Here is a 25433-nt window from a genome sequence, read left to right on the forward strand (position 1 = left end):
TTTTCTAAGGTTGGTAACAACTGATTCCACAAGCCAAGTAGAATTTTACAGGCACACCTGTCAGGTGGTTTCCAGGTTAAGACTGAGCCACACACTTATGTTTGAATCCCAGCATCTTCATTACTGGTTGTATGACCTTGAGCTAGTTTCATAACCTCCCTCTGCTTCAGTTTCCTTATTTCCAAAAAGGGATAATAAAAGAGTGAATTCACGTAAAGCACTTAAAATGGTGCCCAACACATACTACATATCATTGTGATTAAAGGGGCATTAACAGATCCTCCTAATGACAACTGTGTATCACAGGGTCCCAAAATTACCTTCTGAATCACGAAATGTGAAATGGTCAGTGAAAAGTTACTATATTCCAACTCTCTGCAATCAACGATCCATGGAATGTCAACAATTTACTAGCAACCTACATTTCTGGAATCCTCCCAGCCAGGGGTCAAAGATAGGTACATAGATATAAGGGCACAGGGCTTCCAGGAAAGCCCCTTTGGGTGAACTGACTCTGCTGGGAGAGCAGCCTTTTGCTGTCCCCCTTTGGATGTCAATCAGGCTTGATGTCTGGAGCTCTGGTATCAATAATGGACCATGAAATGAACTTAAGGATGGAAACCACTGGTTTAGTGTAGAGAAGCAGAAAAACAGAAGCTGGGTGCCTCAGACCAAATGTGGACTATCGTCCAACTTCTTTTACCTGAGAGAACTACCACCCACCTTCATGTTATTTGGACTTTCTGCTATATACACCTGTACTTAATTGTAATTTACACTTACACTTTCCTTGGTCAGCTTAGAATGGTACGTTCTTTCAACAAACGGGTATTGGACACCTACTATGGTGTGCCAGTCACTGTATTAAACACCTACTAGGGTGTGCCAGTCACTGTTTTGAGGGCTGGACATGCAAGGAAAAAGATAGTCCCTTAAAGAATTAAGCCTGGCTGAAGAGACAGATAATCAAGAACAGTACAGTGGTATCGGTGCCAGAATCAGGAGCCAGGCGAGATGTACAGCAGGACAGACTTGACTTCCAGGATGCAACCAAGTTGAATACTGAAGAGGCTATTAAGTGAGAAGGAAGGGTATTTCAGGGAAAGGAGTATGGCACTGAAATGATCCAAGACAGCAGTTTCACAAGGAAATGAATTGTTTCGACCTGTACCCAGAGAATGTTTAACTTCTGGCTGCAGGAGTCAGGTCTTTCATTCCACCCCCTCATCCTCTAAGATCTAAGATAGTGGTGAGAAGTCCTGGTACATAGTACTGCTAGGTAATATCTGTTGAATCAATGTTGACACTAAGAACTGCCTAATAGATGTTAAGGATTCAGAGGATCAAGACTCACAAGGTCTAAGTGGGGAGAGGTGGTCTCCCTCTTTGTCCTCCTGTCCTTTCCTCATAGCTGACCTAAAATGAAGAAGAATGAAATATTATAGTTGAGATGGGAGGGCTGGGTAGCCCATCTCCGATCAGCCCTATCTGTCCTGTTTCAATCCTCCTGCGGGCTAGGCGGAGGAGAGAGGTGTTAGTAGAAGGGGTGATTTGCAGCAGACCCAGCTGGGGCAGGAGTTCACATGAAAGGTATGTAGCCTGGGCCTGCCTCTATGGTATGCATGATAACACCCAAAATTAACCCGAACCCTCTACTTTCTGAACATGTAAATAAAGATTTACAGTTCACATTTATAAAATTTAAAATGCTTCAGAGGGCAGTTGTGAAATCCAATGCTAATTGTCTCAATTTAATTATACGCCTACCTTGAAGCTATTATAGGTTTGGTTCCAGATCACTGTAATAAAGCAGTAGTACAATACAGTGAGTCACACAAATATTTGTTTTTTCTAAGGCACATAAAAGTTATGTTTATACTGCACTATCTAGTTTTTCAAATGTGCAAAGGCATTCTATCCAAAAATATGCTGACTCTACTTTAATTTAAAAATACTTTACGGTAGTTGAAGTGGGAGGATTGCTGAAGGCCAGGAATTTGAAACCAGCCTGGCAATCCCAGCAAGACCCTGTCTTTACAAAAAGTAAAAAAGTTAGCCAGGAGGGGTGGTACATGCCTGTAGTCCCAGCTACTTGGGAAAATGAGGCAGGAAGATCACTGGAGCCCAGGAGTTCAAGGTTGCGGTGGGCAATGATTAGGCCACTGTACTTCCAGCTTGGGTGGCAGAGCTCAAGACCCTATCTCAAAAACAAACAACAAAAAAACCACCCCAAATGTTATGGTTAAAAAATGCTCATGATCATCTGAGCCTTTAGGAAGTCTATCTCTCCTCTGGTAGAGGGTCGTGCCTCAATGCTCACAGCTGCTGACTGGTCGTGGTGATTACCAAAGGTTGGGGATAACTGTGGCAATTTCTTAAAATAAGACAATAAACTTTGCTGCATTGATTAACTCTTCCATTCATGAAAAATTTATCTGTAACATGCAATGCTGTTGACAGCATTTTGCCCATAACAAAACTATCAAAACTGGACTCAATCCTCTCAAATCTGCCACTGTCTTATCAACTAAATTTGTATAATATTCTAGACCAGGTGTGGTGGCTCACACCTGTAATCTTAGCACTCTGGGAGGCCAAGTAGGGTAGATTGCTTGAGCTCAGGTGTTCAAGACCAGCCTGAACAAAAGCAGGACCCCATATCTACTAAAAACAGAAAAACTAGCTGGGCATTATGGGGGGTGCTTGTACTCTGAGCTACCCAGGAGGCTGAGGTAAGAGGATCATTTGAGCCCAAGAGTTTGAGGTTGCTGTGAGTTATGATGCCAGGGCACCCTACTGAGGGTGACAAAAGCGAGACTCTGTCTCAACAAAACAAAAAATGCTCACAGCATCTTTATCAGCAGATTCTACCTCAAGAAACTACTTTCTTTGCTCATCCATAAGAAACAACTCATCTGTTCAAGTTTTACTATGAGATGGCAGCAATTCGGTCACATTTCATGCAGCACCTCTAAGTCCGTTTCTCTTGCTATTTCTACCACACCTATATTACTTCCTCCACTGAAGTTTTGAACCCCTCATTCATTAGGGCTGGGATTAACTTCTCCCCAATTCCTGTTAATGTTGATATTTTGACCTCCTCCCATGAATCATGAATGTTCTTAATGGCATCTAGAATGGCGAATCCTTTTTAGGTTTTCAATTTACTTTGCCCAGACCCATCAGAGGAATCATTATCTAAGGCAAACAAGACCTCACAAAATGTTACTTAAATAGTAAGACTTAAAAGTCAAAATTACTCCTAGATCCATGGGCTAGCAGGCATGAAAACACAGTATCCTTGTACTTTTCCATCAGAGCTCTTGAGTCACCAGGTATTGTCAAAGAGCAGAAAAAATTGGAAAGGAATCCTTTTTCTGGAGATCTTAACCCTAGGCTAAACCTACTCAATAAACCACGGTGTAAACGGGTGTGCTGTCATCCAAGCATTTATAGAGTAGATTTGGCATAATTTTTAAGGACTCTAGGATTTTTTGAATGGTAAATGAGCCTAGCCTTCATTCTATAGTCACCAGCTATATAAGCCCCTGGCCTAACAAGAGACTTGGTCTGTCTGTCTTCTCTCTAGCCATAAAAGTCTCAGGTGAGTTCTTCCAACAGAAGGCTGTTTCCTTTAGTGACAATCTGTTAGTGTAGCCACCTTCCTCAATGGCCTTAGCTACTCTATATTCTGGATCCTTGCCTACATCAGCACTTGCTGCTGCACCTTGTACTTTCATGTTACGAAGAAAGCTTCTTCCTTAAACCTATGAATCAACCTCTTCTAACTTCCAGTGTTTCTTCTGCAGCTTCATCGCCTCTCTCAAGCCTTTATAGAATTAAAGAGAGGGCTTTGCTCAGGATTAGGCTTTGGCTTATGGGAATGTTGGGGCTAGTTTGCTCTATCCAGACCATTCAAACTTTTTCCATGTCAGCAATAAGGCTGTTTTGCTTTTTTATTTTTTATGTTCAATGAAGTAGCACTTACAGTTTCTTTCAAGAACTTTTCTTTTACATTCATGACTTGGCGGACTGGTCCAGGAGACCTAGTTTTCTGCCTATCTCAGCTTTTCACTTGTCTTACTCACTAATCGTTTCTAGCTTTTGAATCAAAGCGAGAGTTGTGAGACTCTTCCTTTCTCTTGAATACTCAGACTCCACTGTAGGTGATTAAGTGGCCTAATTTCAATACTGTTGTGTCTCAGGAAATAGGAAGGCCTGAAGAGAAGGAAAGAAATGGAGGAATGGCTAGTGGACAGAACAATCAGAGCACACACTACATTTATTAAGTTCACGGGCACAGTTTGTGGTGCCCCCAAAATAATGGCAATAGCCACATCAAAGATCACCGATTACACGTCACCATGACAGATATAATGACGTAAAGTCTGAAGTATTTTGAGAATTATCCAAACATGACAGAGATAGAAGTGAGCACGTGCCAATGGGAAAACAGCACCAACAGACCTGCTTGTTGCAGGGTTGCTAAAAACCTTCAATTTGTATAAGACCCCAAATCTGCAAAGCACAGTAAGACAAAATGCAATACAATGAGGTATGGCGATACTTACACACTTGGTCTATTAAATCTCTAGGCTCAGTGACAAGGAAGGGCAACAACGGGAGGCTCTTAAATCCTCATTTCCTTAGAAGCACACTAACAAAAAAATCATGACTTGAAGAGAAACTAACCCTACTGATAGTCACGTGCAATGAATTAGGCTTTTTCCCCTTCATATTATCTCCTTTAATTATATTAAGTTATATAATATAGAGAGTTATATTAAGAAAATATGGTTAACTGTCTTGCTTAAGGTCATATAGCTTGTAAGGACTCAGTGTTATCAACAGTCAAAGATAAACAGGATTCAATCCAAATGCTGTATATTTTCCAAATATCTGCTCTTTCCACTCAAACTCTGAATTGTATACTGACAAAACTCAGCATCAGCACCAAAACATTAAACAGAATTAAACAGGAAAGTGCCCAATGACTCCAATTTAATTATTCGGAAAGATAAGCTCTCAAGCACTCAATAACCAATTATTTAGTCAGCCAATAAGAGTAATAAGACATATAGATCTGTTAATAAAGTATTCTATTCTTCACATAGTGTTGTAACAGCAACTTTCTATAAGAGGTTGCTTTCAGTTTAGAAAATTAAGTAATTAAAAATCCAAAATTAGTTAGGAGGGCTGGAATCTCCCATCTTTTTTTAGGCTACCAAAAATTCCAATAAACCCAACAACAGAACAGAATCATTAACTCAAGAGGAATGTATCTTATTCCAGTTTCCTCTAGGGCAGTTCAGTAGTTAGTTTCACCCCAATGAATACTGACTACAGGAAAGAAAGAAACAAACAAAAAAAAGATTTTTTTCAACCACATTTACTAGCTCACATAAATATCTGAAAACAAATCCATCTGCCTTCCCTTTTTGTCTCCTTGGCACAATTTATCATTCCTAACAAACAAACTACCATAAATATCCATATGGGAAAAATGAATTTTAAAACATTAAAGAGAGGTTAATAAATAGCCATACATACCAACCACTGTAAGGACTACCAATTTTCTTTAAGATTAAGCCACTGATTTACAATGTTTATTAAAATAAATTTCACCTATAAAAACAAGGTTAATTTATAACTTGATCTCAACTTGTTTTTTTGTAATAGTAGTTTAATTTTTACATTAAAAATTATAAAACTTCAACTTAAGAACAAATAAAACACTCAGACACAAGTTTATACTTTTTGAATTCTCTCAACTTCAACAGAGAATGACTGAGTATCAATTTATGTTAGTCCTGTGGTCCACAATACATTTTCCATTTAAAGCATTAATTGTTCTTCTGTACGGCATGAGTAGCTTCTAGTGGGAATTAGTATATAGTCTGTTCTTGATGAAGACAACATTAGACAGATGTTGCCTGATGCCTGGGTAATGCTGAATGTGACAGAACCAGCGAGATACATTAAGATATTTCTCCTTTTCTTGAACTGTCAGGTCAACCTAAGTAGAGATTAAAAACATACACACACAACACAGACATTACATAAGCACAGCAATTAATATCACTTAAGTAGAAGACTGAAATTAAATAAAACAAAAACAAAACCACCCAACAGTTCTCAAAAGCCAACATATTTAGATAGGAATGAAAATTTTGGACACTCGGAAAAACCACCGATTTGTTTAATGCTTTTGTGTTCAGTTCAAAACCAGTGTAGTTTCTAGGGAAATACCAAGTTTTCAACAAATGCAGAATTTACACTCACAAGAATTTGGAGTCCCAAAGAGTTTGTTTTTTACTTTCTTGGAAAGAAAGTCTAAGCTATGGTTCTTTCTGCTATATTTAGCAAACTTAAAAAAGGTAAAGATTGGCAGCTTACATAGTGAACAAGGGCATACCACGAGGACTCAAATATACAGTAGAATCTCCACAGTTGACCACTGCCCCACATTGACCATCGACTTAAGTTGACCTATTTTTTATAGGCTGGACATGCACCACATGTACCAATGGAAGTTCCTTATGCTGACCACTTCTGTATGCTGACTAGTGTGTTATATAGTCCCTTGGGTGGTCAACTTATAGAGAGGTTCTACTGTACATGTAGACCACTGCTGTCTTTCTACTTAACCCTAAAGACAAATCTTGCTTCAGAAGACAATCATCCACTTCAGTGATCATTGCTTAATACAAGAAGGAAGGGCTATTTCTTTTCTTTTCTTTTTGAGACAGAGTCTCACTATGTCATCCTCAGTAGAGTGCCAGGGCATCACAGCTCACAGCAACCTTTAACTCTTAGGCTTAAGCAATTCTCTTGCCTTCGCCTCCCAAGTAGCTGGGACTACAGTATCTGCCACAACACCCAGCTATTTTTTTTTTGTTGTAGTTGTCATTGTTGTTTAGCAAGCCTGGGCAGGTTCAGACCCTTTAGCCTCGGTTTATGTGGCTGGTGCCTTACCCACTTAGCTAGGGGTGCCACCCAGAAAGGACTATTTCTAAGGATACATGACATAAAGAGGCTGAGTAATAAATGCATGAGAACTACAGATCTTCTAAATTCAGTTTGTAATAAAGCTGACTCTTTTAGTGGATGTAGCATTCACATAATTTACTATGAAGTTTCAAGGATGCCTAGAGATTTGATTAGAGAGGCAATAAAAACTATAGGCGCTTATCATTTCACTGGGCTCAAATTCCCAAGTGGGTAACTCAAAGACTTTTCTTTGAGACAGATTTTGGAATTATTAACAGTTACCAGATAAAGAGGCCAGTAGGGCAGTAACATGGCCCCATGTGTGGGCAGTGTAATTCTTTCTCTGGTTCAGTAACATTTATTTTACAGATATTATAAGTCTCCATAACACTAACAGGAATATTTACACTAAGAAAAAGACTCCGTCACCCCACAAGTGGTTCAAACCCATAAACAGTCTGCTTGTTGGGTAGATGTCCTAAGCCTTCCAGAATTTAGCAAATACTTGCCCTGCGGGTAAATACTTCACTAAGTTTCCAGATCAATGAAAATCACTCTAGGAGCAACAATCATTATAGAATACAAAGGAATATTAATACAATTAAAAGGTAGACAGAATCTTCTCAATAAATACTGAACACGTATTTATTGGCTCAATTTACTAAAATTGTTAGTAGTGACAGTCAGCTTTTGTTTCATAAAAATTTAAGTTTCAGATTTTAATGATACACACTGAAGTCCTACACACAAGCTGCTTAAGCAAATTATACCAATGTATTCGTGTTGTCTAGGGTTATATTAGGTGGCATCTGGTTATCGGAAAGATGCCACTATAACAGTTTCCTTACAACACCATCCTTGGCACAGAGAAAAAGGACACATTAGTCAAAAACTGGTAAAAGCTTAATTCATGTAAAAGCTTCATTGTTATGAAAAGAGAATTCCTGGTCTCACATGTAAGGATTAGACTGTTCCTAACTGTTAGGTTTAACTGAAAGAGGTGCCTGTTTGGTGCGCTTTCATAGGAACCACTTAAATAATCATTTGGGGAATAAGCGGAGTATCGGTGCATGTTTCAAAATATTATTTTGTAAAAGAGCTTTTTGTTCTTTTTCTAAATCTTTACCATATGTAAACTTCACCAATGACTTCAGAAGAAAATACAAGATTTTTAAAAAGCTCAACCAGTAATAAACAGAGCTGCAAATCTAACAGAAAGTGAGTTTTCTTACCAAAAATGAATGGCTGAAGGAATAAAATCCAAAATCAACTTTAGCAAACCTCTTTGCTGACAGTTACAGCAAATAGAAGTAACCATGAGTTTTACTCGAACTTGATTTCATCTCAGGGGCCGAAATACATGCATCAAATCTGATCTCGTTTTTATACTTTTAATCTTTTCAGAGCTCTACTGAAAAATTCCACACTCAACTTTTTGTAAAAATTATCAGAATAAACTAAACACACAGAGTGAAGCATTTCTAAACAATAAAGTACTAATCCTTGTTTGATTTATGTTCAAGTTGTTCACCCAGATTTTGAACCAGGTGGAATGGGCAATGTGTATTTAATGTTTGCATTTGAGAACAGCATCTGCTGTCACAGAGGGCTAGTATGTTTCCACCGGGGCCATTATTTTAAAGCAATAATAATAACGTACAGCACACAGCAAAATAGTCTCCAACTTAAAATTTTCACAAAAAATTGGAGTCTCTAGGGTAAGAATTACGAAGTTCCAAGAGCTTGTAAAGCCTCTAACATTTTCTAATTTATTCTACTAATTTTTAACCAGATGATCTACTTTACAATATTTTTGGATGCTCTATTTTAGAGTATGTGAATTTGTTCATTTGCCCTCAGAAATTTTTTTGCTAGAAATACCTGGAGCTTTTCCAAAATAATCAGGTTACCACTTTCACTTTTTTATAGTTTAAACTTGGGAACTTGTCCCTTTGAGTCTGAGATAATTATGACTGACCTCGATTTGTCACCTCTGCTACTTCTGTGATCGGCATTCTATATATAAACTTATTGTAGACAAACATGTGAACAAAAGAACAGACTTTTGCCTTCACCATATTTACAGTTTTTTAGAACACTGTTGATGGGAGCCACTGGGCTACTTCCCAGTAACAGAGGCTTCCATCAGCCCTGCTCGCTGAGGTTCTTTTTCCTTCTTAGACAGGCACACGATGCAACCATCCTGGCTCCCACTTCCTGCTTCGCACTGTCTACAGGCCAGCATGTCTAGGGGATGCTTGGCTTTTTTTCACCTAATCATTCCCTTTTGTTTATGCTGGCGCTCTATAATTACTTTGAACTTTAGAGCTAAGCAGATAATATTCTGAATCGCTAATTTTCCATGAAGTCATGTGAGAAACACTTAAGCAACCCATTCCAGATCAGGGTGAAATACTGGCTTGATGCCTTTCCAACTGGCACCGTGCTGCCTTGGGATTCTGCATGCCCAGGGTTCTTGGACTGTGTTGCAGCTATTTCTTTTACTTTTCCCTTCCTTATAAAAGAAGTGCATACCTCCACTGGTGCTTCAAATTTGAGAACAAATGTATTTTAGCTGATACCAATCTTGTAGTCAAGCAGCACATAACATTACAAAGGCTTTGAGTAATCTTGAGTAACAGTCTGTTCACAGGGACTACTATCTGCTAGTGAAATCACTTTAAGAAAGCAGTGAGTCACCAGTGTTATAATAAACAGCCACACTAAGGGGCAGTTTAACAAAGCAAGTGCAACATAATATTCCTCAAAGGGAATTAAAGATAAACCCAATCTTAGAATAACTCAGTCACAACTGAAACTAGGCTCACAATGAAACAAAAACTGGGCTCACATTTGATGACCAAAAGTTTCTTTGACTGCTGTTTTGTACACTGTGCTGATAACAAATTAAGTATTGAATAACATGAACAAATAAACAAAGGAATGCATGAGGGCAAAAATAAATACAGTGGCAAAGCAAAGGGAGCACAAGAACCTGGTGAATACGAACAGGCGGCCCATCTGGACTTCACGTCTACCCTCCCTAAATTTAATACCTAGCCATCATTTTTCCTCATCTATACATATTTATACCCAACTTTACAGAGATGTCACTTAATCCTGTCACTGTGAGAGTTTTAGTCTGTGAGGACTCTGTTCCCTGAGAAAGTGTCTATTTATCTGATTACTGGGCCTGCACTTGGTCTAGAGAGGGAGAGATGCTTTGACTCATGGTACGACCCCAAAGGGATGATCAGAGTGACCTGCATACACTTTCATTTCAAAAAAAAAAAGTCTTTAATCATAATATCCTAGCTACCAGGTATAAAGAGGATATACACTACAAAATCAGAAATATAAATAAGTAGAGACCATTAAATATTATTAATGTAATCCTAATTTTAATAGGCAGAATTGAATGAAACTCTTATAACCTGCCTGAAAACCAAATGCTCCCCAGGGTACCTAAGCTCATAATTAAATAACTCTGCAGCTGGTACTATGAATATGCGGCATTACAGAATTATGACCTTGTTCACTCTACTGACAAAGAAAACCCACATAAGCTCTCTCCTTTTCCTTTCAGAGTATTTTCCTTCCCTGCTGCACGACCTGCGTAAGCCAGAAGACAGGAAAATGTAAACATACGCTTGGTTTGCAGAGAGTTAACACTTCATTATTATCTTCTTAAAAAGTTAGATGGGAGAAATGTTCTCCTTAATGACAGCATGATGCTACAAAGCCAGATCTTGTGGGTCTGCTGGCAGTCAACACAGAGAGGAGGACATGTGACGTTTCTCCTAATATGAACATTTTAAAAAGTTAAATAATGTCAAAACACATGAGCTGCACTTAAATATTTTTTACTTAAAAAATGCCAACATGTTTGTGACTTCTCAGGAGAGTCATTCTTGCACTCCTTCGTGAGACAGCCACACCCACAGTGCACAGCGTCACTCAAATCAAGTACGGAGGCCTTGATTTAGGAGAGAGATGGGTAGACACCTAAACAGCAAATCCTCTTTACCTTGGAGGCTTTTTTCATTTTGAAAATGAGGTAAGCTGGGCCATGTCACCATTCTAAATTCAAAAAGCCACTAAAATGTACTGAACCTAGAATGGAATGAAAAGAGGCTGATGCCATCAATGTATTTCAGCTCCAATTAAACGTTCTTCACAAGTAATTACTTCGATTAAATGATATTAAAGTGCACAAATGAAATTTCTGTTTTCACTATAAAGACAGATAAACTAAAATGGGAACTAGAGCTAAGCACAGATTGACAAATATTACTGATGTTTATAAGAATTCAGCTGCACAAGGCACTGTGTTAAGAGCTGGGAGGGGACAAAAGAGAAATAGGACATGATTCTTCTTGGTCCCCTTATGTTCCTTAAATTGAGTCACATTTCTTGTACACAGGGGAACAAAATTAGTTCCACTTCACTCCTGTTGTGCGAGCATAATTACTGATAGGCACCCTCGGACAGCCAAAGTGTTGTTTTGATGAGAGATCAATCATACGGTCATCCTACTTACAAGCAAAATTTGTAGTCAAACTTAACATGATCTTTCTGAAAAAATGCAAATTCCCTTGAATAGCCAAGGCCATTAAAATCTGCAGATATTTTTCTGACAATTTCATAACTCTATGTCCTACTTTATCTGCCTCATTAATTGATAACACAGTATTCTGGCCAGAGATTAGCTCTGAATTCCATTTTTTCTAATTCAATGTTTTCATGTAAAAGTTTTATTTCCTCAATGATATTAACGGTTCCTTGAAAATAGTTTTATACTTCTTTCGTATCCCTCGCAAGTAGAATATAGTGGGCACATAAAGTAGGCTTTCAAAAAATAATTTAAAACTTATACTAACAACAGAGTTTTACACTAAACTAAGGATCACAGTAAGCCATTACGATAATGCCATTATAGAACTTAACACCATCACTGAGGGACATTTTAAAGAGTAAATCTTCATAAAGTCAAGTAAATCCAAATTGAGGGATTATAGTTGAGTGGGGGACTAGGAATAACTCTATCAGACATTATCATAGTATTTTTTTAAGGGGCTACATTTTTTTAAATCCTAAGGAATCCTCTTCTGTGATTGTCATAAAGCTCAGACCGAGATAGTATCAACAAGTTTGCAGGTAACTATAGCCCATTCTCCATTTTCTGGTTAGAATCCCTGTCTTCTCTCTCGATCTCAACTGGAGAGCCAGATTCATGAGGCCTTGACCCCTGCTCTCCTACTCCTGACAAATAGCAAAGCCGATCATGTAGGAGGTTTTTTCAGAGGAGAAAACGACTTTGTCTTCCCAAGAGACAAACCTTCCACTTTGCTTTATGAGGCAGATAGCAGCCCCAAACCACAGACAGGTCGGGGCCTGCGCAGGCCTCAATTATTACGGTATTTTACGGTTTACAAAGCACTTTCCCACACATTGAAATCTAGGATGTCTTAGCCCTTCCAAAAACTGAACTGGCCTTTGTATCAATCACTTGACCCTCCTAAGCATTAATTTACTTCTTATATGCTAATAACACTGGTTCTTTCTCCTTTGTAATAATGAGGTATAATGAGAAAATATATAAGAAATTTCCTGAAAAGTATACAAGTATGTTAAAAAATTTATTCAGTGTTTATAGAGGACAAACTATACATACATGCCAGGAATTATGCCAGTGATATTAAAAATATGAACTGGTACAATCTCAAGCAGCTTATAATTTAGAGAGAGAGAGATTTTCAAAGAAGAATTAGAGTACAAAGTAAAATTAACTGGAACTGAGGTAATCTATGAGGTACAAGACAAGATGGATGAAGACGGGCACCAGGCAGGCTGGGAGATGAAGGGATTAAACAGCCTCCCTTCCTAGCTGAAGGAAGCAGGTAATCTAGGAGGTATCAGGCTTTAGGATGCGGAGTAGGCTTCACCCAGGGATCAGTGCTGGAACTGAGACACTAGATGAAATGCAAATGGAAGGGCTGGGATCAGAGGGGGCAAGAAAACTGGCAACACAAGGACACTGAGTGGAAAGTATCCAGGGTATGTGACGGTTGCGTCAGAATGACAGCACTGAGGCTAGCAAGTGGGACAGGAGTCAAAGGGTCTCCCGGACTGTCAAATTTTACTCTGTAGGGAACGAGGAGCTACTTAACTTTTTGAGAAGGAAAAAGGCATGATCATGAGAAAGACTGCTTCAATAGCTACCAGTCTCATCTCTTCCAGTCCATCTTTTTCAGATGAATCAAAGATTATGAATTCTGAACTAGGGCTGTACCACCCAGATCACAGGGAGAGACACATGTGAGATGCATCCAGGAGGCAGAAATCACGACCTAACTGGATGCTGGAGGTGCTGAATATAGAAAGATGTTAAAGCTCTTCTTTTCCACAGGGGTAGGTGGGTGTTACGGTGATGGGAGTTGAGCTGAGTTTTAAGTGGAGAGACAGATGTAAGAAAGCATAGGCTCTGCAGCCAAACTGCCTGGTTTCTAGACCTGGTTCCACAACTTACTCGGGGGATCTCAAGGAAGACATCTGACCCCCATCTATGCCTTGGTTATCTCATCTGTAAAATGGGGTTGTGATAAGAATAATGCCTACCTCAGAGCTGTTATTAGTATTAAATGAATTAACATCTATACAGCATAAAGACCAGTGTCAAGAACACAGTGAGTGCCATATAAATGTCTGTAAATAAATTTGAGATGGGATACAGTTTAAAATAAAGACTCTGACTGGATAGATAGGAGGAAATATTAAAGACAGGAGAAAAAGAGAAAATAAAATTGGGGAAAAGATCCAGAAAGAAGGCAGAAGGCTGGGTGTGGTGGCTCATGCCTGTAATCCTTAGCATTCTGGGGGGCGGGGGTGCGGAGGGTGGATTGCCTGAGCTCAGGAGTTCGAGACCAACCTGAGCAAGAGCGAGACCCTGCCTCTAAAAAATAGCCAGGTGTTAGGGCAGGCACCTGTAGTCCCAGCTACTTGGGAGGCTGCGACAAGAGAATCACTTGAGGCCAAGAGTTTGAGGTTGCTGTGAGCTATGATGTCACAGCACTCCAGGGTGACAAACTGACACTCTGTCACAAACAAACAAATGATCCAGAAAGAGGTTAGGAGGTGAAGAGGGGGATTGAGGTAAAAGGCCAGAGGAAAAAGCAAGGCGATCCTTTCTGAGACAGAACAAGGAGATAAGATGGATGAAGATGGGCACGCAGGCAGGCTGGCAGATGACGGGATTAAACAGCCTCCCTTACCAGCTGAAGGGAGGAAGAAGAAAGGCTCTGTGACAATGACTGAAGACAAAGGAGCAGGGAGAATGAAAGTGGCAAAGGTCTGAATTATCCCCAGGAGAAAGGAAAGCTGATTAGTACGAGAGCCCAACTTCAATTGTAGCGTAAGAATTTTTAGTGGCAGCAATCTGTAGTGTTGTGATTTCCGCGACAGAGCTCAGTGTAGCTGAAGGAATGAAGACATTTATTTGGACTGGCCAAGAACTGGGGACTTGCAGGGAAGGGATGGTGATTGTACAATAGAGCGAAGGAGCTACAGATGCTAAAAAGAGGCTGTAGCTGAAATTACGCAAAAGCAGGTCTAGATTGGGTAGGGAAGTAAGTATACAGATTTGAAAGAAGAGGAGTCAGTTATGTTAGATAGGGATGAAGGGCTAAAAGATTAAAAGAGTTAAAACAAGAGGTTGCACAAAAATGCAATACTGGAATTAAGACCTGGAGGTGGCGTGGTATGCATGGGGTCCAGGGCATGATAATGAAATCAAAAAGGTGGCTAGGAAGTTGCTGTCAAAGAAAAGCAGAAGCCAAGGTGGAAAATCAAGCAGACCAAAGAGCAGGAAGCGACTCCACTAAATGGGTCGGTGAAAGCAGTTCTGCAGAAGGTACCTTGTATAAAAGAAGAATTCTTTTCCTTCTCATTTGATAAGCTTGAAAATGCAAATTTGATTAAATTCAAGACAATTAAAAAAAATACCATCCTGTACATTACAGAAAAAAAGTCATTGCCTATTCAACTACTCACTATAAAGCGATGAAGTCCATAGTACAATAGGATATCTGCTAAGGTGAAGTTATATCCTGTAAGGTAGACTTTATCTTCAAGATAGGAATTAAGGTCCTAGAAAAATAAATAAATAAAATGTTATTTTAAAAAACAGTAACAATAAAGCTAGCTACTATAGTATATGACTTAAAACATTTAGAAAGCTACTAGAAAACAAAATACTGAAATTTACTATTGGACATTAATAAAGATATATTCAAAATGACAAACCACATGCCAATTACCTCATTTAAAAAAAGTAGGATGAATAATATTAGATTTAATTAATTAATTTCTGAGACAAGAGTCTCACTCTGTCACCTTGCATAGAGTGGTGTGGCGTCATAGCTCACAGCAACCTTAAACTCTTAGGCTTCAGCAATCCTTCTGCCTCACCCTCCTGAGTAACTAGGATTATAGGCGCCTACCACTACACCCAGCTAGTTTTTTTCTATTTTTGGTAGAGACGGGGTCTTCCATTTTGCTCAGGCTGGTCTTGAACTCCTGAGCTCAAGCAATCCACCGCCTTAGCCTCCCAGATGCTAGGATTATAGGTATGAGCCACTGTGCCTGGCCATTAGTCTTATTTTAGAGAAATCACAAGCTATTAGAAAATGATATTCAAAGTGCTATCTATGATCATTTCAGAGTCTAGGTTTTATTCTGGGAAACATTTGCCTATTCAACTACTCACTACAAAGCAATGATAAAATCACTTTATTTTTTCCACTAAAATATTAAAAACTCCTTAACAATCTCTTTCTCTTCAGAGAATTCTAAGAAATTCCATACCCATGAAACAACATTTCCTCATTTTCCTTTTCCTCCAGGTCCTGGCAACCACTACTCTCCTTTATTTCTGTGAACTGGACTGTTCTCATGTATGTATGTGAAATCGTAGAGTACTCGTGCTTTTATGACTGGCTTGTTTCCCTGAGCATAAGGCCCATCCACGCTGTGGCATGCATCAGGATTTCCTTCCTTTGTAAGGCTGAATGATACTCCATGGTATACAGGGACCACATATATTGGGTTGTTTCCATCTCTTGCCTATTGTGAATAATTTGGCTATAAACATGCGTGTACAAATACCTCTTCAAAACTATGCTTTGAATTCTTTTGGGCATGTACCCAGAAGTTAAACTGCTGAACCATATGGTAATTCTATTACTTTCTTGAGGAACTGCCATTTTGTTTTCTATAGCAGTTGTACACTTTACATTCCCTCCAACAATAGCCAAGGGTTATTACTAATTTCTCTGTATCTTTGTCAACAGTTGTTACCTTCAGGCTTTTGGGGGGGGGTGTAGCCACCCTCATGGGTGTGAACATATCAACTGTTGAGTATGACTTGTATTTCTCTATTGATTAGTGACTCTAGCATCTTTCATATGCTTGTTGGCCATTTGTGTATCTCCTTTGGAGAAATGTCTATTCAAGTCCTTCACCCATGTTTAAAATCAGGTTATTAGTTTTGTTTTTGAGTTGTAGGAGTTCCTTATACATCCTGAATATTAACCCTTTATCAGAATATGATTTGCAAATATTTTCTCCCATTCAGTAGAGAGCCTTTTTCTTTGATGTACAGTCAATTTTAATTTTAATGTAGTTTAATTTATCTATTTTTACTTTTGTTGGACATATTAACAGACCTGCATGAATACATCAATTTCCTAAGAAAAAGTTTTGATCTCTTAAAACTGACACATAATTTAGCAGAACAGGAATTTATATTAAATTATATTCAGTTATATGAGGAAATATAATGTTTAGAGGACATAACGTTTAGAGGATCCTGTGAAGACTAGATATAAACCACTGCTCGACGGACAACAGTATTTATTCTGGAAGAATACCTTCAACTACAGCAACGGCACTTTGTTCTAATTCTCACATCATACCTATCTTAGTCTATTTGGGCTTTTGTATCAGAATATATAGACAGGGTGGCTTATAAACAACAGGAGTTTGTTTCTCCCAGTTCCGGAAGCTGGAAGTCCAAAATCAAGGCTCTGTCAGATTCAGTGTGTGGTAAGGACTTGCTCCCCAGTTCACGGTCAGCTGTCTTTTCACTTAATGGAGGGGTGAGGTCTCAAAAAAGAGCATCAATTTCATTCATGAAGGCTTGACCTCTGGGACCTAATCACCTCCCCACTATCACCATGTGAGTTTTAACAGACTCCTAGAGGTGTCCATTTTGGATGACAAAACAAAGGAAATGTGGACATAAATGAGATGTGGAAGAATCAAAATAAAATTTGGGTTGGAGGGTAGACTATATGGGTATATTATAGGATACCACTAAAATTTTATGGTAATCTATTGAACGGAGATGGTTTCTCTCCTAGTATCTTCAAAGGAAATCAACTTTGACAAAGTATAAAAAATAAACAGATGTTCATGCAATTTTAAAAAACATTTAAAGAAAGAGCTGGAACAATTTAACATTGTTTTATATAGTATACTTTTTCTAAAAACAGAATCTATATCCATGTTTTAGTTATAAAGACTCTTAAAAATATAGTTATAATACATTATGGTTAGCTAATATTTTCCTGATTAGTTATGGAAATACAATTTTTCCTACCAAAAGACAGATTTCACATATTCAACTATTCACAGCAGGGGACCAAGTAATGTATGTTGTTCACATTCCCTTTTTTATTGTCTTTAACAAGTCTTTCTGATGCTATTACCAGACTTGTTAAAATATTTTCTTTTTAGTTCCACCTGGTTTTTCTTTTTTCCCCCCAACTATTATTAAACTTCCTAATAATACAGAAAAGTTGAAAAGGCAATAAGCAACTACCCTCCATCTAAATTCACCAAATGTGTTTTGCAATGCCTGCTTTTTCAAACTATATGCCATCTTATTTAGAATTTAGGTTTTAGCACTGAAATGTAACTTTGACAAGTAAGAATTAAACCCTTTCAGAATACCCTAACAGCTTAAGTTTAAAAAAAATAGATAATAAAAAGATACACAGCTCTGTAAAAACATAGGCAAAGAATACATGTAAGTAAATATTTTTAAATAGTAAATATGGACCAGGAGATGGTTCACACTTGTAATCCCAGCACTATGGCAGGCCAGAAGTTTGAGATCAGCCTGGGCAACACAATGAGTCCTCATCTCTACAATTTTTTTCTTTTTTAAAGTCCACCAGGTGTGGTGCCATGTGGCTATAGTCCCAACTACTCAGGAGGCTGAGATAGGAGAATTGCTTGGACCCAGGAGTTCTGAGTATATTACTGCACTCCAGCCTGAGTGAGAGAGAGAGACCCTGTCTCAAAAAATGATAATACTAAAAATGGCTAACAAGCACTAAGAAAAACGCCACACCACTGGTTTGCTTATTTTGGTAATGAAATTGGGTGGTGAAAGAGAAAAAAGGTAATCCCCATGTTGGTTTGTGGAAGAGGCCATTTTCACTACATGATAAGAGGGTAGTTTTCTAGAGGACAAACAAGCTATGTAGCCTTAAAACCATACAGCTTTTAGCCTCACAATTTCCCATGTAGAAATTTAGCCTAAGGAAACAAACAGAAATGTGTTCAGATATTTAGAAACAATCTAGTAACCACCAAGGGATAGACAATTTGAACTGTGGTATAATTACAGCCGACCCTTGAACAGCTCAGGTTTGAACGGTGTAGCGTCACTTATACGCATATTTTCTTCTCCGTCTGCCGTCCCTGAGACAGCAAGACCAACCCCTCTTCTTCCTCCTCCTCAGCTTACTGCACATGAAGACTACGATAAACATCTTTATGATGATCTACTTCCATTTAATAAACTGTAAATTTAGTTCCTCTTCCTTACGATTTTCTTTTTCTTTTTTTTTGTAGAGACAGAGTTTCACTTTGTCACCCTCAGCAGAGTGCCGTGGCGTCACACAGCTCACAGCAACCTCCAAGTCTTGGGCTTAGGCGATTCTCCTGCCTCAACCTCCCAAGTAGCTGGGACTACAGGTGCCCACCACAATGCCCGGCTAATTTTTTTTGTTGCAGTTTGGCTGGGGCAGGGTTTGACCCACCACCCTCAGTATATGGGGCAGGTGTCCTACCCACTGAGTCATAGGCACCGCCCCTTACAATTTTCTTAACAGCATCCTTTTTTTTCTAGCTTACTTTATTTGTAAGAATACAGTATATAACACATAATACATATAATGTGCTGATGGACTGTTTAGTATCGGTAAGGCTTGCAATCAACAGCAGGCTACTAGTAATTAAGTTTGGGGGGAGTCAAAGTTATATGCAGATTTTCAACTACTCAAGGGTTAGCATCCCTAACCCCAAGCATTGTTCAAGGGTCAACTGTATTAGAGAGAACACCAACAGCCTAATAAAAGGAGAGTGTAGGTAAATGTCTACTGGCATAAAAAGATACTTACAACACATTGTCAGTGAACAAAAAGCAGTTCACTGTGTCTAGTAGATTCCATTTTTAAAATACAAACACATATATGCAAAAAGAAAAAAGCATGGAAAGAACACAAAAGGGACTTAGTAAATATTTGATGACTTAACACAAGCATCCTTAACTGTTCTCTCTTATTGGTAGGACCACTGATTTTTAAAGATATTCCATTTGCTTATTTGTATTTCCTAAATTTCTATAATATTTACTTGCTTTAAAATAAAAACAATGCTGCCTTAAAAAGGTAAAATTACAAAAACAAAACTGACATCACCCTATTCTCTATGTGCTCTATGGCCAAAAATCCCATTGCAGTCCATTCTATGTACGTGTGTCTCCCCCACTAGTCAGAGGTCTGTAAGGGCAGAAACTGTCTAATGCATCACTAGACCTTGGAACTATACCCTGGTGTGTTGCAGGTGCAAATGAAAGAACTGCTATAGAGCAAGGAAGAAAACACCCAGCTGCACATAGCTACAGTTCAAAAACAGTAACACTCTAAGTCAGGGGCTCGCAATTAAATATTTAATATTTCAGACATAATGCTTAACGAGTTATTTCTGTGCTTCCAAAACCAAATCTATTAATATAACCTCTTAAACTATAAACCCAATTCAATGAAATCCTGTTCCTATCTTTCAGAATTAAGTACTTTATTACTATCCTTTCCTTTGGAAAATCATAAACAATGGGTTATATCACTTTTTATTTGCCTGGAATCTCAAATTCGCTTAGAGGCGGATATGCCTGCTTCCCTCTGGAAATGCAGTGGTGCATGGTAGAGCACAAGAGGGGGGTCCCTGTGAGTGATCAGTGTAGACATTAAGACCAACAGTTGGACAAGACAGACCTACAAGGATCAAGGCCTGAAGCTGACTTTCTACCCCTTGATGACATTTCTCAAGAATTTAGTTTAACTATTTTCCCCAAAGTGATATAGCAAAAACTTCCTTACACAACTTTATAATGCCATTGTATAAAAATGGAAATAAAATTAAGAAAAGGAAGAGATTCCTACAATGACAGGTGGTTGTCTGAATGATCTTTTGCTTCAAATTTAAAGCTTTCGTAAAATTTTTCAAAATCTGCTTCATTTTTATGTAAATAATCGAAGATAATTTGATTTGGAATGCTTTCATTCATGGTGACTCTGCAGCCAAATGCAGTTTATATCAATAGATTCTTTTATTTTAATCTGACACCTTTGGAAAGAAAATATAAATCTTAAAGCCATGGTTCTAAGGAAGGGAAAGTTGGGCTTTCTCAGATCGGTTGGAAAATTTTTTAAAACGATAGTCCTTAAAGATTCTGAGGACTGCCCTCCTGCCTCTGAGAAAATACTTTATTCCTTTAGAGAATTAGGACTGCTGAGCAGGGTATTACATTAAAAAGTCTCATATAAAACTATAATTATCAAGTGTTATCAAAGAAAAGCACAGGGTGCTGTGACTGCACACGGAACAAAGTGCCCCAGCTAGCCGAGACGGAGCAATCAAAGAAGCTTCTGAGGCAGGAATGTCTTATCTGAGAGTGGGAATGGTAGAGATGGTATAGTCTGTTCCAGGAAGTAATAACAGGTACAAACTACAAGGCAGAAGGCCAGCAGCATGTGACTCTCAGGGGACAGAGATTTCTGCTTAGTGCATTTCAGCATTTTGGCCTACATAGAAAGAGAAGTCACAGTACCTTCAACAGAGTGCGGATATCATCTTTACTGGCGTGTCCGTCTACGCGGGTGACCCTGTATTCTAACCACTGCTGAACGATGGCTTTTTCTTCTGCAGTGCTCCCCAGCAAGTGTTCTTTGTTGGCCTGCTTGACTAGATGAGCTGCTATTGTCGTCAAGCCTGTTAGACTTGGACCATTGTTTGTTTGAAGAACTGGAATCTTAAAAAAAGAAAAAAGAAGTTCCTCGGATAAATTTAAAAAACAAAGACCATCGTAGCTAATTTCTAAGTAACTTAAATTCCTCATCTATTTTTTCAAATACTCCAGGGTTTCACACTAAGATACTAAATCACACACACGAAAGTCAGGAAGAGAGCAGTTATGTAACTTACAATTTGATAACAGATGCTTGATGATGAAACTGGTAATAACACTGCAAAAATAAGTGTAACTTTACTATAATAATTAATAATTGTGTAGGTACATTATGAGAAAATGGAAACTAATAATCTATGATAATTTCAATCAAGAATACTTATATTTCATTTTAGCAAAGTGAACACACTTGAATAAATGTGACTTATTTTTATGCTTCCCCTATGACTACAAAGGGTCAGATTTACTTGCTTATAAGAAATTGCTCAGCATGATTTCTTGATGAAAACTAAGCAGAAAGCATGAGAAATTTAAAATAAAACCTAAAGTACTGTCCAATGGGAAGTACACAAATAAAGTAAGTACACAATCTAAATGACCCAAGCAAACAACCAAAAATTATTATTTTCTTCAGAGGACTGCTGTTCTTTTCAGCCAGGACATAGTATTCTTGTACCCTTACAGTGATCTACACTCTGCAGGGCACTTTCGTACTCACATCTGTAGCAACAGGATTTAGTAAGTACATAAAACTATAATTACTGAGTGCGACAAGTGGTATGAAGGAAAAGCAGCGGCCACATTAAAAAAGCCAAACAAAACTACAATTACTGACTATGGCAAGTGTAATGAAGGAAAAGCACAGGGTGCTGTGACCGCACAGGGAACAAAGAGCCCCACCTCGCTGAGACGGAGTACTCAACGAAGTTCCTGAGGCAGGGATATCTGAGTAAAGTACCACTGGCTTGACGTCCATTTTCCTTCCTCTATATAAGCTAAAGTCTATACATCCCTATATCTATATCTAACTATCTATCTCTATATAGAAAGATACGGAGATGAACATTCTATAGACACAGATTCGTTACTTCGTACATTTTAAAAGGAAAAGGAGGTAACAAAAGGCACTTACCACTTCTCATTCACTATTTAGCTCCCTCAATTTTCACTTTTGCCTTTACACTCGGATGAAACCATCAACCTCTAAGATCATCAGTAACTTCTTTTTAAAAAAATGTATCAAAAGAAAATAATATGAAACCCTCTGGGAGTGCTGATAAATGTTCTATTTCTTGACTAGATGGTTACCTGAGTGTGTTTACTTTGTGGTAACATCATGATTTGTGTACTTTTCTGAATGGCTGTTATACTTTGAGAAAAAAATAAAATAAAATGACTGACAATTGCTGAGAGAGTATGAGTGACGATTAACTCTAAAAAGAATTATTTGTAAAAATAAATTACCCCAAACCCTTCCATACTAACTAAAAATATTCCCGGTTACCTTCTCATCTAATCATTACATCTTCTAAGAAATGGTGAGTAATTTCATCCTCATTTTACAGATAAAGAAACAAGGTCACTTGGTTATTAATAGCAGAGTTAAGGTTTGAATAAAGTACCATTGACTTGTCCATTCTCCTTTCTCTACATACCACCTAAAGTATCTTATGCAGCTACAATCATAGGACACACTATTCACATTCATCTTAAAGGTTCCACGATCTACAAAGTAATCACCTTTTTTTTTTTTTTTTTTTTACAGTTTTTTTTGGCAGGGGCTGGGTTTGAATCCACCACCTCCGGTATATGGGGCTGGTGCCCTACTCCTTTGAGCCACAGGCCCCGCCCCAAAGTAATCACTTTTAACACCTTACCTTTTCTATGTTTAGATATATTTAGCTAAATAAATACCATTGTATTACAACTGCCTAAAGAATTCAGTAGAGCAACATGCTTTACAAGTTTGTAGACCAGAGAAGGATTGTATCAAATAGCCTTAAGGCTGTAAGTATGCTATAATGTTTATAAGAGGACAATACTGCACAACCATGCATTTCTCAGAACCTGTTAAGTGACACATGATTGTGTTTCAATGTGACAATGTACCATAATTTAATGGACCATTCTCCTAGAGATGGATGTCTTGGCTACTTCGACTTTTTAATTATTAACAGTAATGCTGTACATAATGCCTTATTGCTGACTCACTGCTATGAGCTGTGCTCCCCCACAAATAGCTGATCTTATCACATAACTCCATCCCTTTCCCCATACACATAAACAGCTGCCTACTACTAAAATGTTTTCATAAAAATAAATCTAAAGCCACACCCTGAACTCCGAAACCCTCACAGTTGGGCCTCAAGCTATAATTCTGGGTTGACCTCGCATTGCATCACCAAACATATTCGTTTAGTCATTGCCCCAAACTTTCTAATCTTTCATAATTTATTGGTTTTACACATCTTTGAAAGCCTAGTTCCTTAAATACTAGCTTTGCCACGAAGCTTCTAAGTCCATTTTTTTTTTTGAGTCTCACTTTGTTGCCCTCAGTAGAGTGCCATGACATCATAGCTCACAGCAACCTCAGGCTCTAGGGCTCAAGTGATTTTCTTGCCTCAGCCTCCCAAGTAGCTGAGACTATGGCCACCGGCCACAATGCCAGCTGTTTTTGGAGGTGGGGTCAATAACCTGTGAGCTCAGGCAATCCACCAGCCTTGGCTTCCCAGAATGCTAGGATTACAGGTATGAGCCACCACACCCCGGCCTCTTGTAAGTTCATTTTTATAGTCAGAATTAACTTCCTCTTCTACACTCCTCAACAATATTTTCTTTTCAGTACATAAAGTAGAACCTCTGTAAGTTGACTACTGAGGGGCTACCAAAAACTGGTCAAAATAGGAAGGCGGTCACCATAAAGAACTAGGCCCACTGGACTGCTATGTACATCTGGTACGTGTCTAGATCAACCTACAGAGGTGGTCCGCTGTATTCTGTTGGGCTTTAATTGCTAATGGCTGTTTCTTACACTAGACAATATATCTTGGCAATGTTCCCTAAAAAATAGAAAAAAAAACTGGGGACTACCAGCTGAACGGATGGACAACAGAAAAAAATTAAAGATAAAAACCAAACGTCATCTGGAAAAAAACCTCAAAGGGGCAAAAAAGTATATTATATCCAAAGTAGTCTTCCCACGACTATTTTCTTCCTCTACTACACAGTCTCCACAGCAAAACCATCCTTATAAATACACAAATGTTCTTCAAAGCCCTGGGAAATCTGAGTCCTTATCCCTCACGAGTCAATCTCACGGCAGAACTTTCCCTCAGTCTCCGAGCGTCGCACACAAGAACTCGAGATCTCAGGGCCTCAGAACAACCTTCCCTGAGTCCCACAAATTGGGCCAAGACCCCTTTTATGTGTTTTCTCAACCATCTACGCTCAGACGTGGCAATTTTCTCTACTATAATTTAAATATCTGCAACATTTGTTCCACTCGGCCAAGAAGCAAGCTCCCGGAGGAAAGCCAGGGTGCTTGCCTTCATCACCTAGGCCCAGCACACTGCTCCCTGGCATCCCTTTGCTTTCACGAGGTCACTGCGTAATAAGTTGATGAAAGATGCAATTAGTGTAAACACAGTCACTGAACGTAAATGCGGGGCCTCCAGTGTAGTTTATTCAAGAGCTCTTTGAGGGTCCTCCCGCAACTGGTTTTCCCATAATGGGATGACGACAATTTCCCAGGAGGTAAAGTTCAGGCGTAGTCTTTCCTGAGCCGGTGACCCTTCCTACCCTCAACGACAAGGGCGGCAGAGGCCGAAACCTGGAGTCACCCGGCGGCTCCGCGGCGCAGACACGTGGAAAGCTGGAAAGCCGCACCTCACTCCGCCCGCCTCGCCGACCTCCAGGCCCAGTCCCGCCCACGCTCAGCTAGCCCCGCTCCCATCTGCCTCTTCCCCTCCGCGACCCCAGCTTCTCACCTGTCGCTCGCCCTGAGCACTATATTTATTCCCTTTATTCAGCCCCAGGGATTTTTCCAGCAGCGTTAACTCCGCGGCCGCCGCCATCTTCCGGCCGTAGCTCCTGGCAGGGGCAGAACCGGGATAGCAAGGACCTCCTG

The 25433-nt window shown here is 39.0% G+C and overlaps 1 protein-coding gene across 1 annotated transcript; it reads right to left on the reverse strand.

Moving 5' to 3' along the window:
• Positions 1 to 5383: 5383 nt before the first annotated feature.
• On the reverse strand, positions 5384 to 25433 carry EEF1E1 (eukaryotic translation elongation factor 1 epsilon 1). Its single transcript, XM_003788296.3, has 4 exons — positions 25294 to 25433; positions 21170 to 21370; positions 15040 to 15135; positions 5384 to 6016 (listed from the first exon to the last, which is right to left on the reverse strand). The coding sequence occupies exons 1-4, from the start codon at positions 25378 to 25380 to the stop codon at positions 5876 to 5878; spliced, it is 525 nt and encodes a 174-aa protein (XP_003788344.1). The 5' UTR covers positions 25381 to 25433; the 3' UTR covers positions 5384 to 5875.

Source organism: Otolemur garnettii, unplaced genomic scaffold (assembly GCF_000181295.1).
Source record: "Otolemur garnettii isolate 467f Iridium unplaced genomic scaffold, OtoGar3 scaffold00026, whole genome shotgun sequence".
Lineage (NCBI taxonomy): Eukaryota > Metazoa > Chordata > Mammalia > Primates > Galagidae > Otolemur > Otolemur garnettii.

What these genes read in the sequence shown, in the direction of transcription:
- EEF1E1 (XM_003788296.3), bottom strand. Translation starts at nt 25,380, where the DNA reads ATGGCGGCGGCCGCGGAGTTAACGCTGCTGGAAAAATCCCTGGGGCTG. An exon ending in GTGCTCAGGGCGAGCGACAG is followed by an intron (nt 21,371 to 25,293) that starts GTGAGAAGCTGG and finishes TCTTTTTTTAAG; the next exon opens with ATTCCAGTTCTTCAAACAAA. An exon ending in ATGGACTTCATCGCTTTATA is followed by an intron (nt 6,017 to 15,039) that starts GTGAGTAGTTGA and finishes ATCTCTACTTAG; the next exon opens with GTTGACCTGACAGTTCAAGA.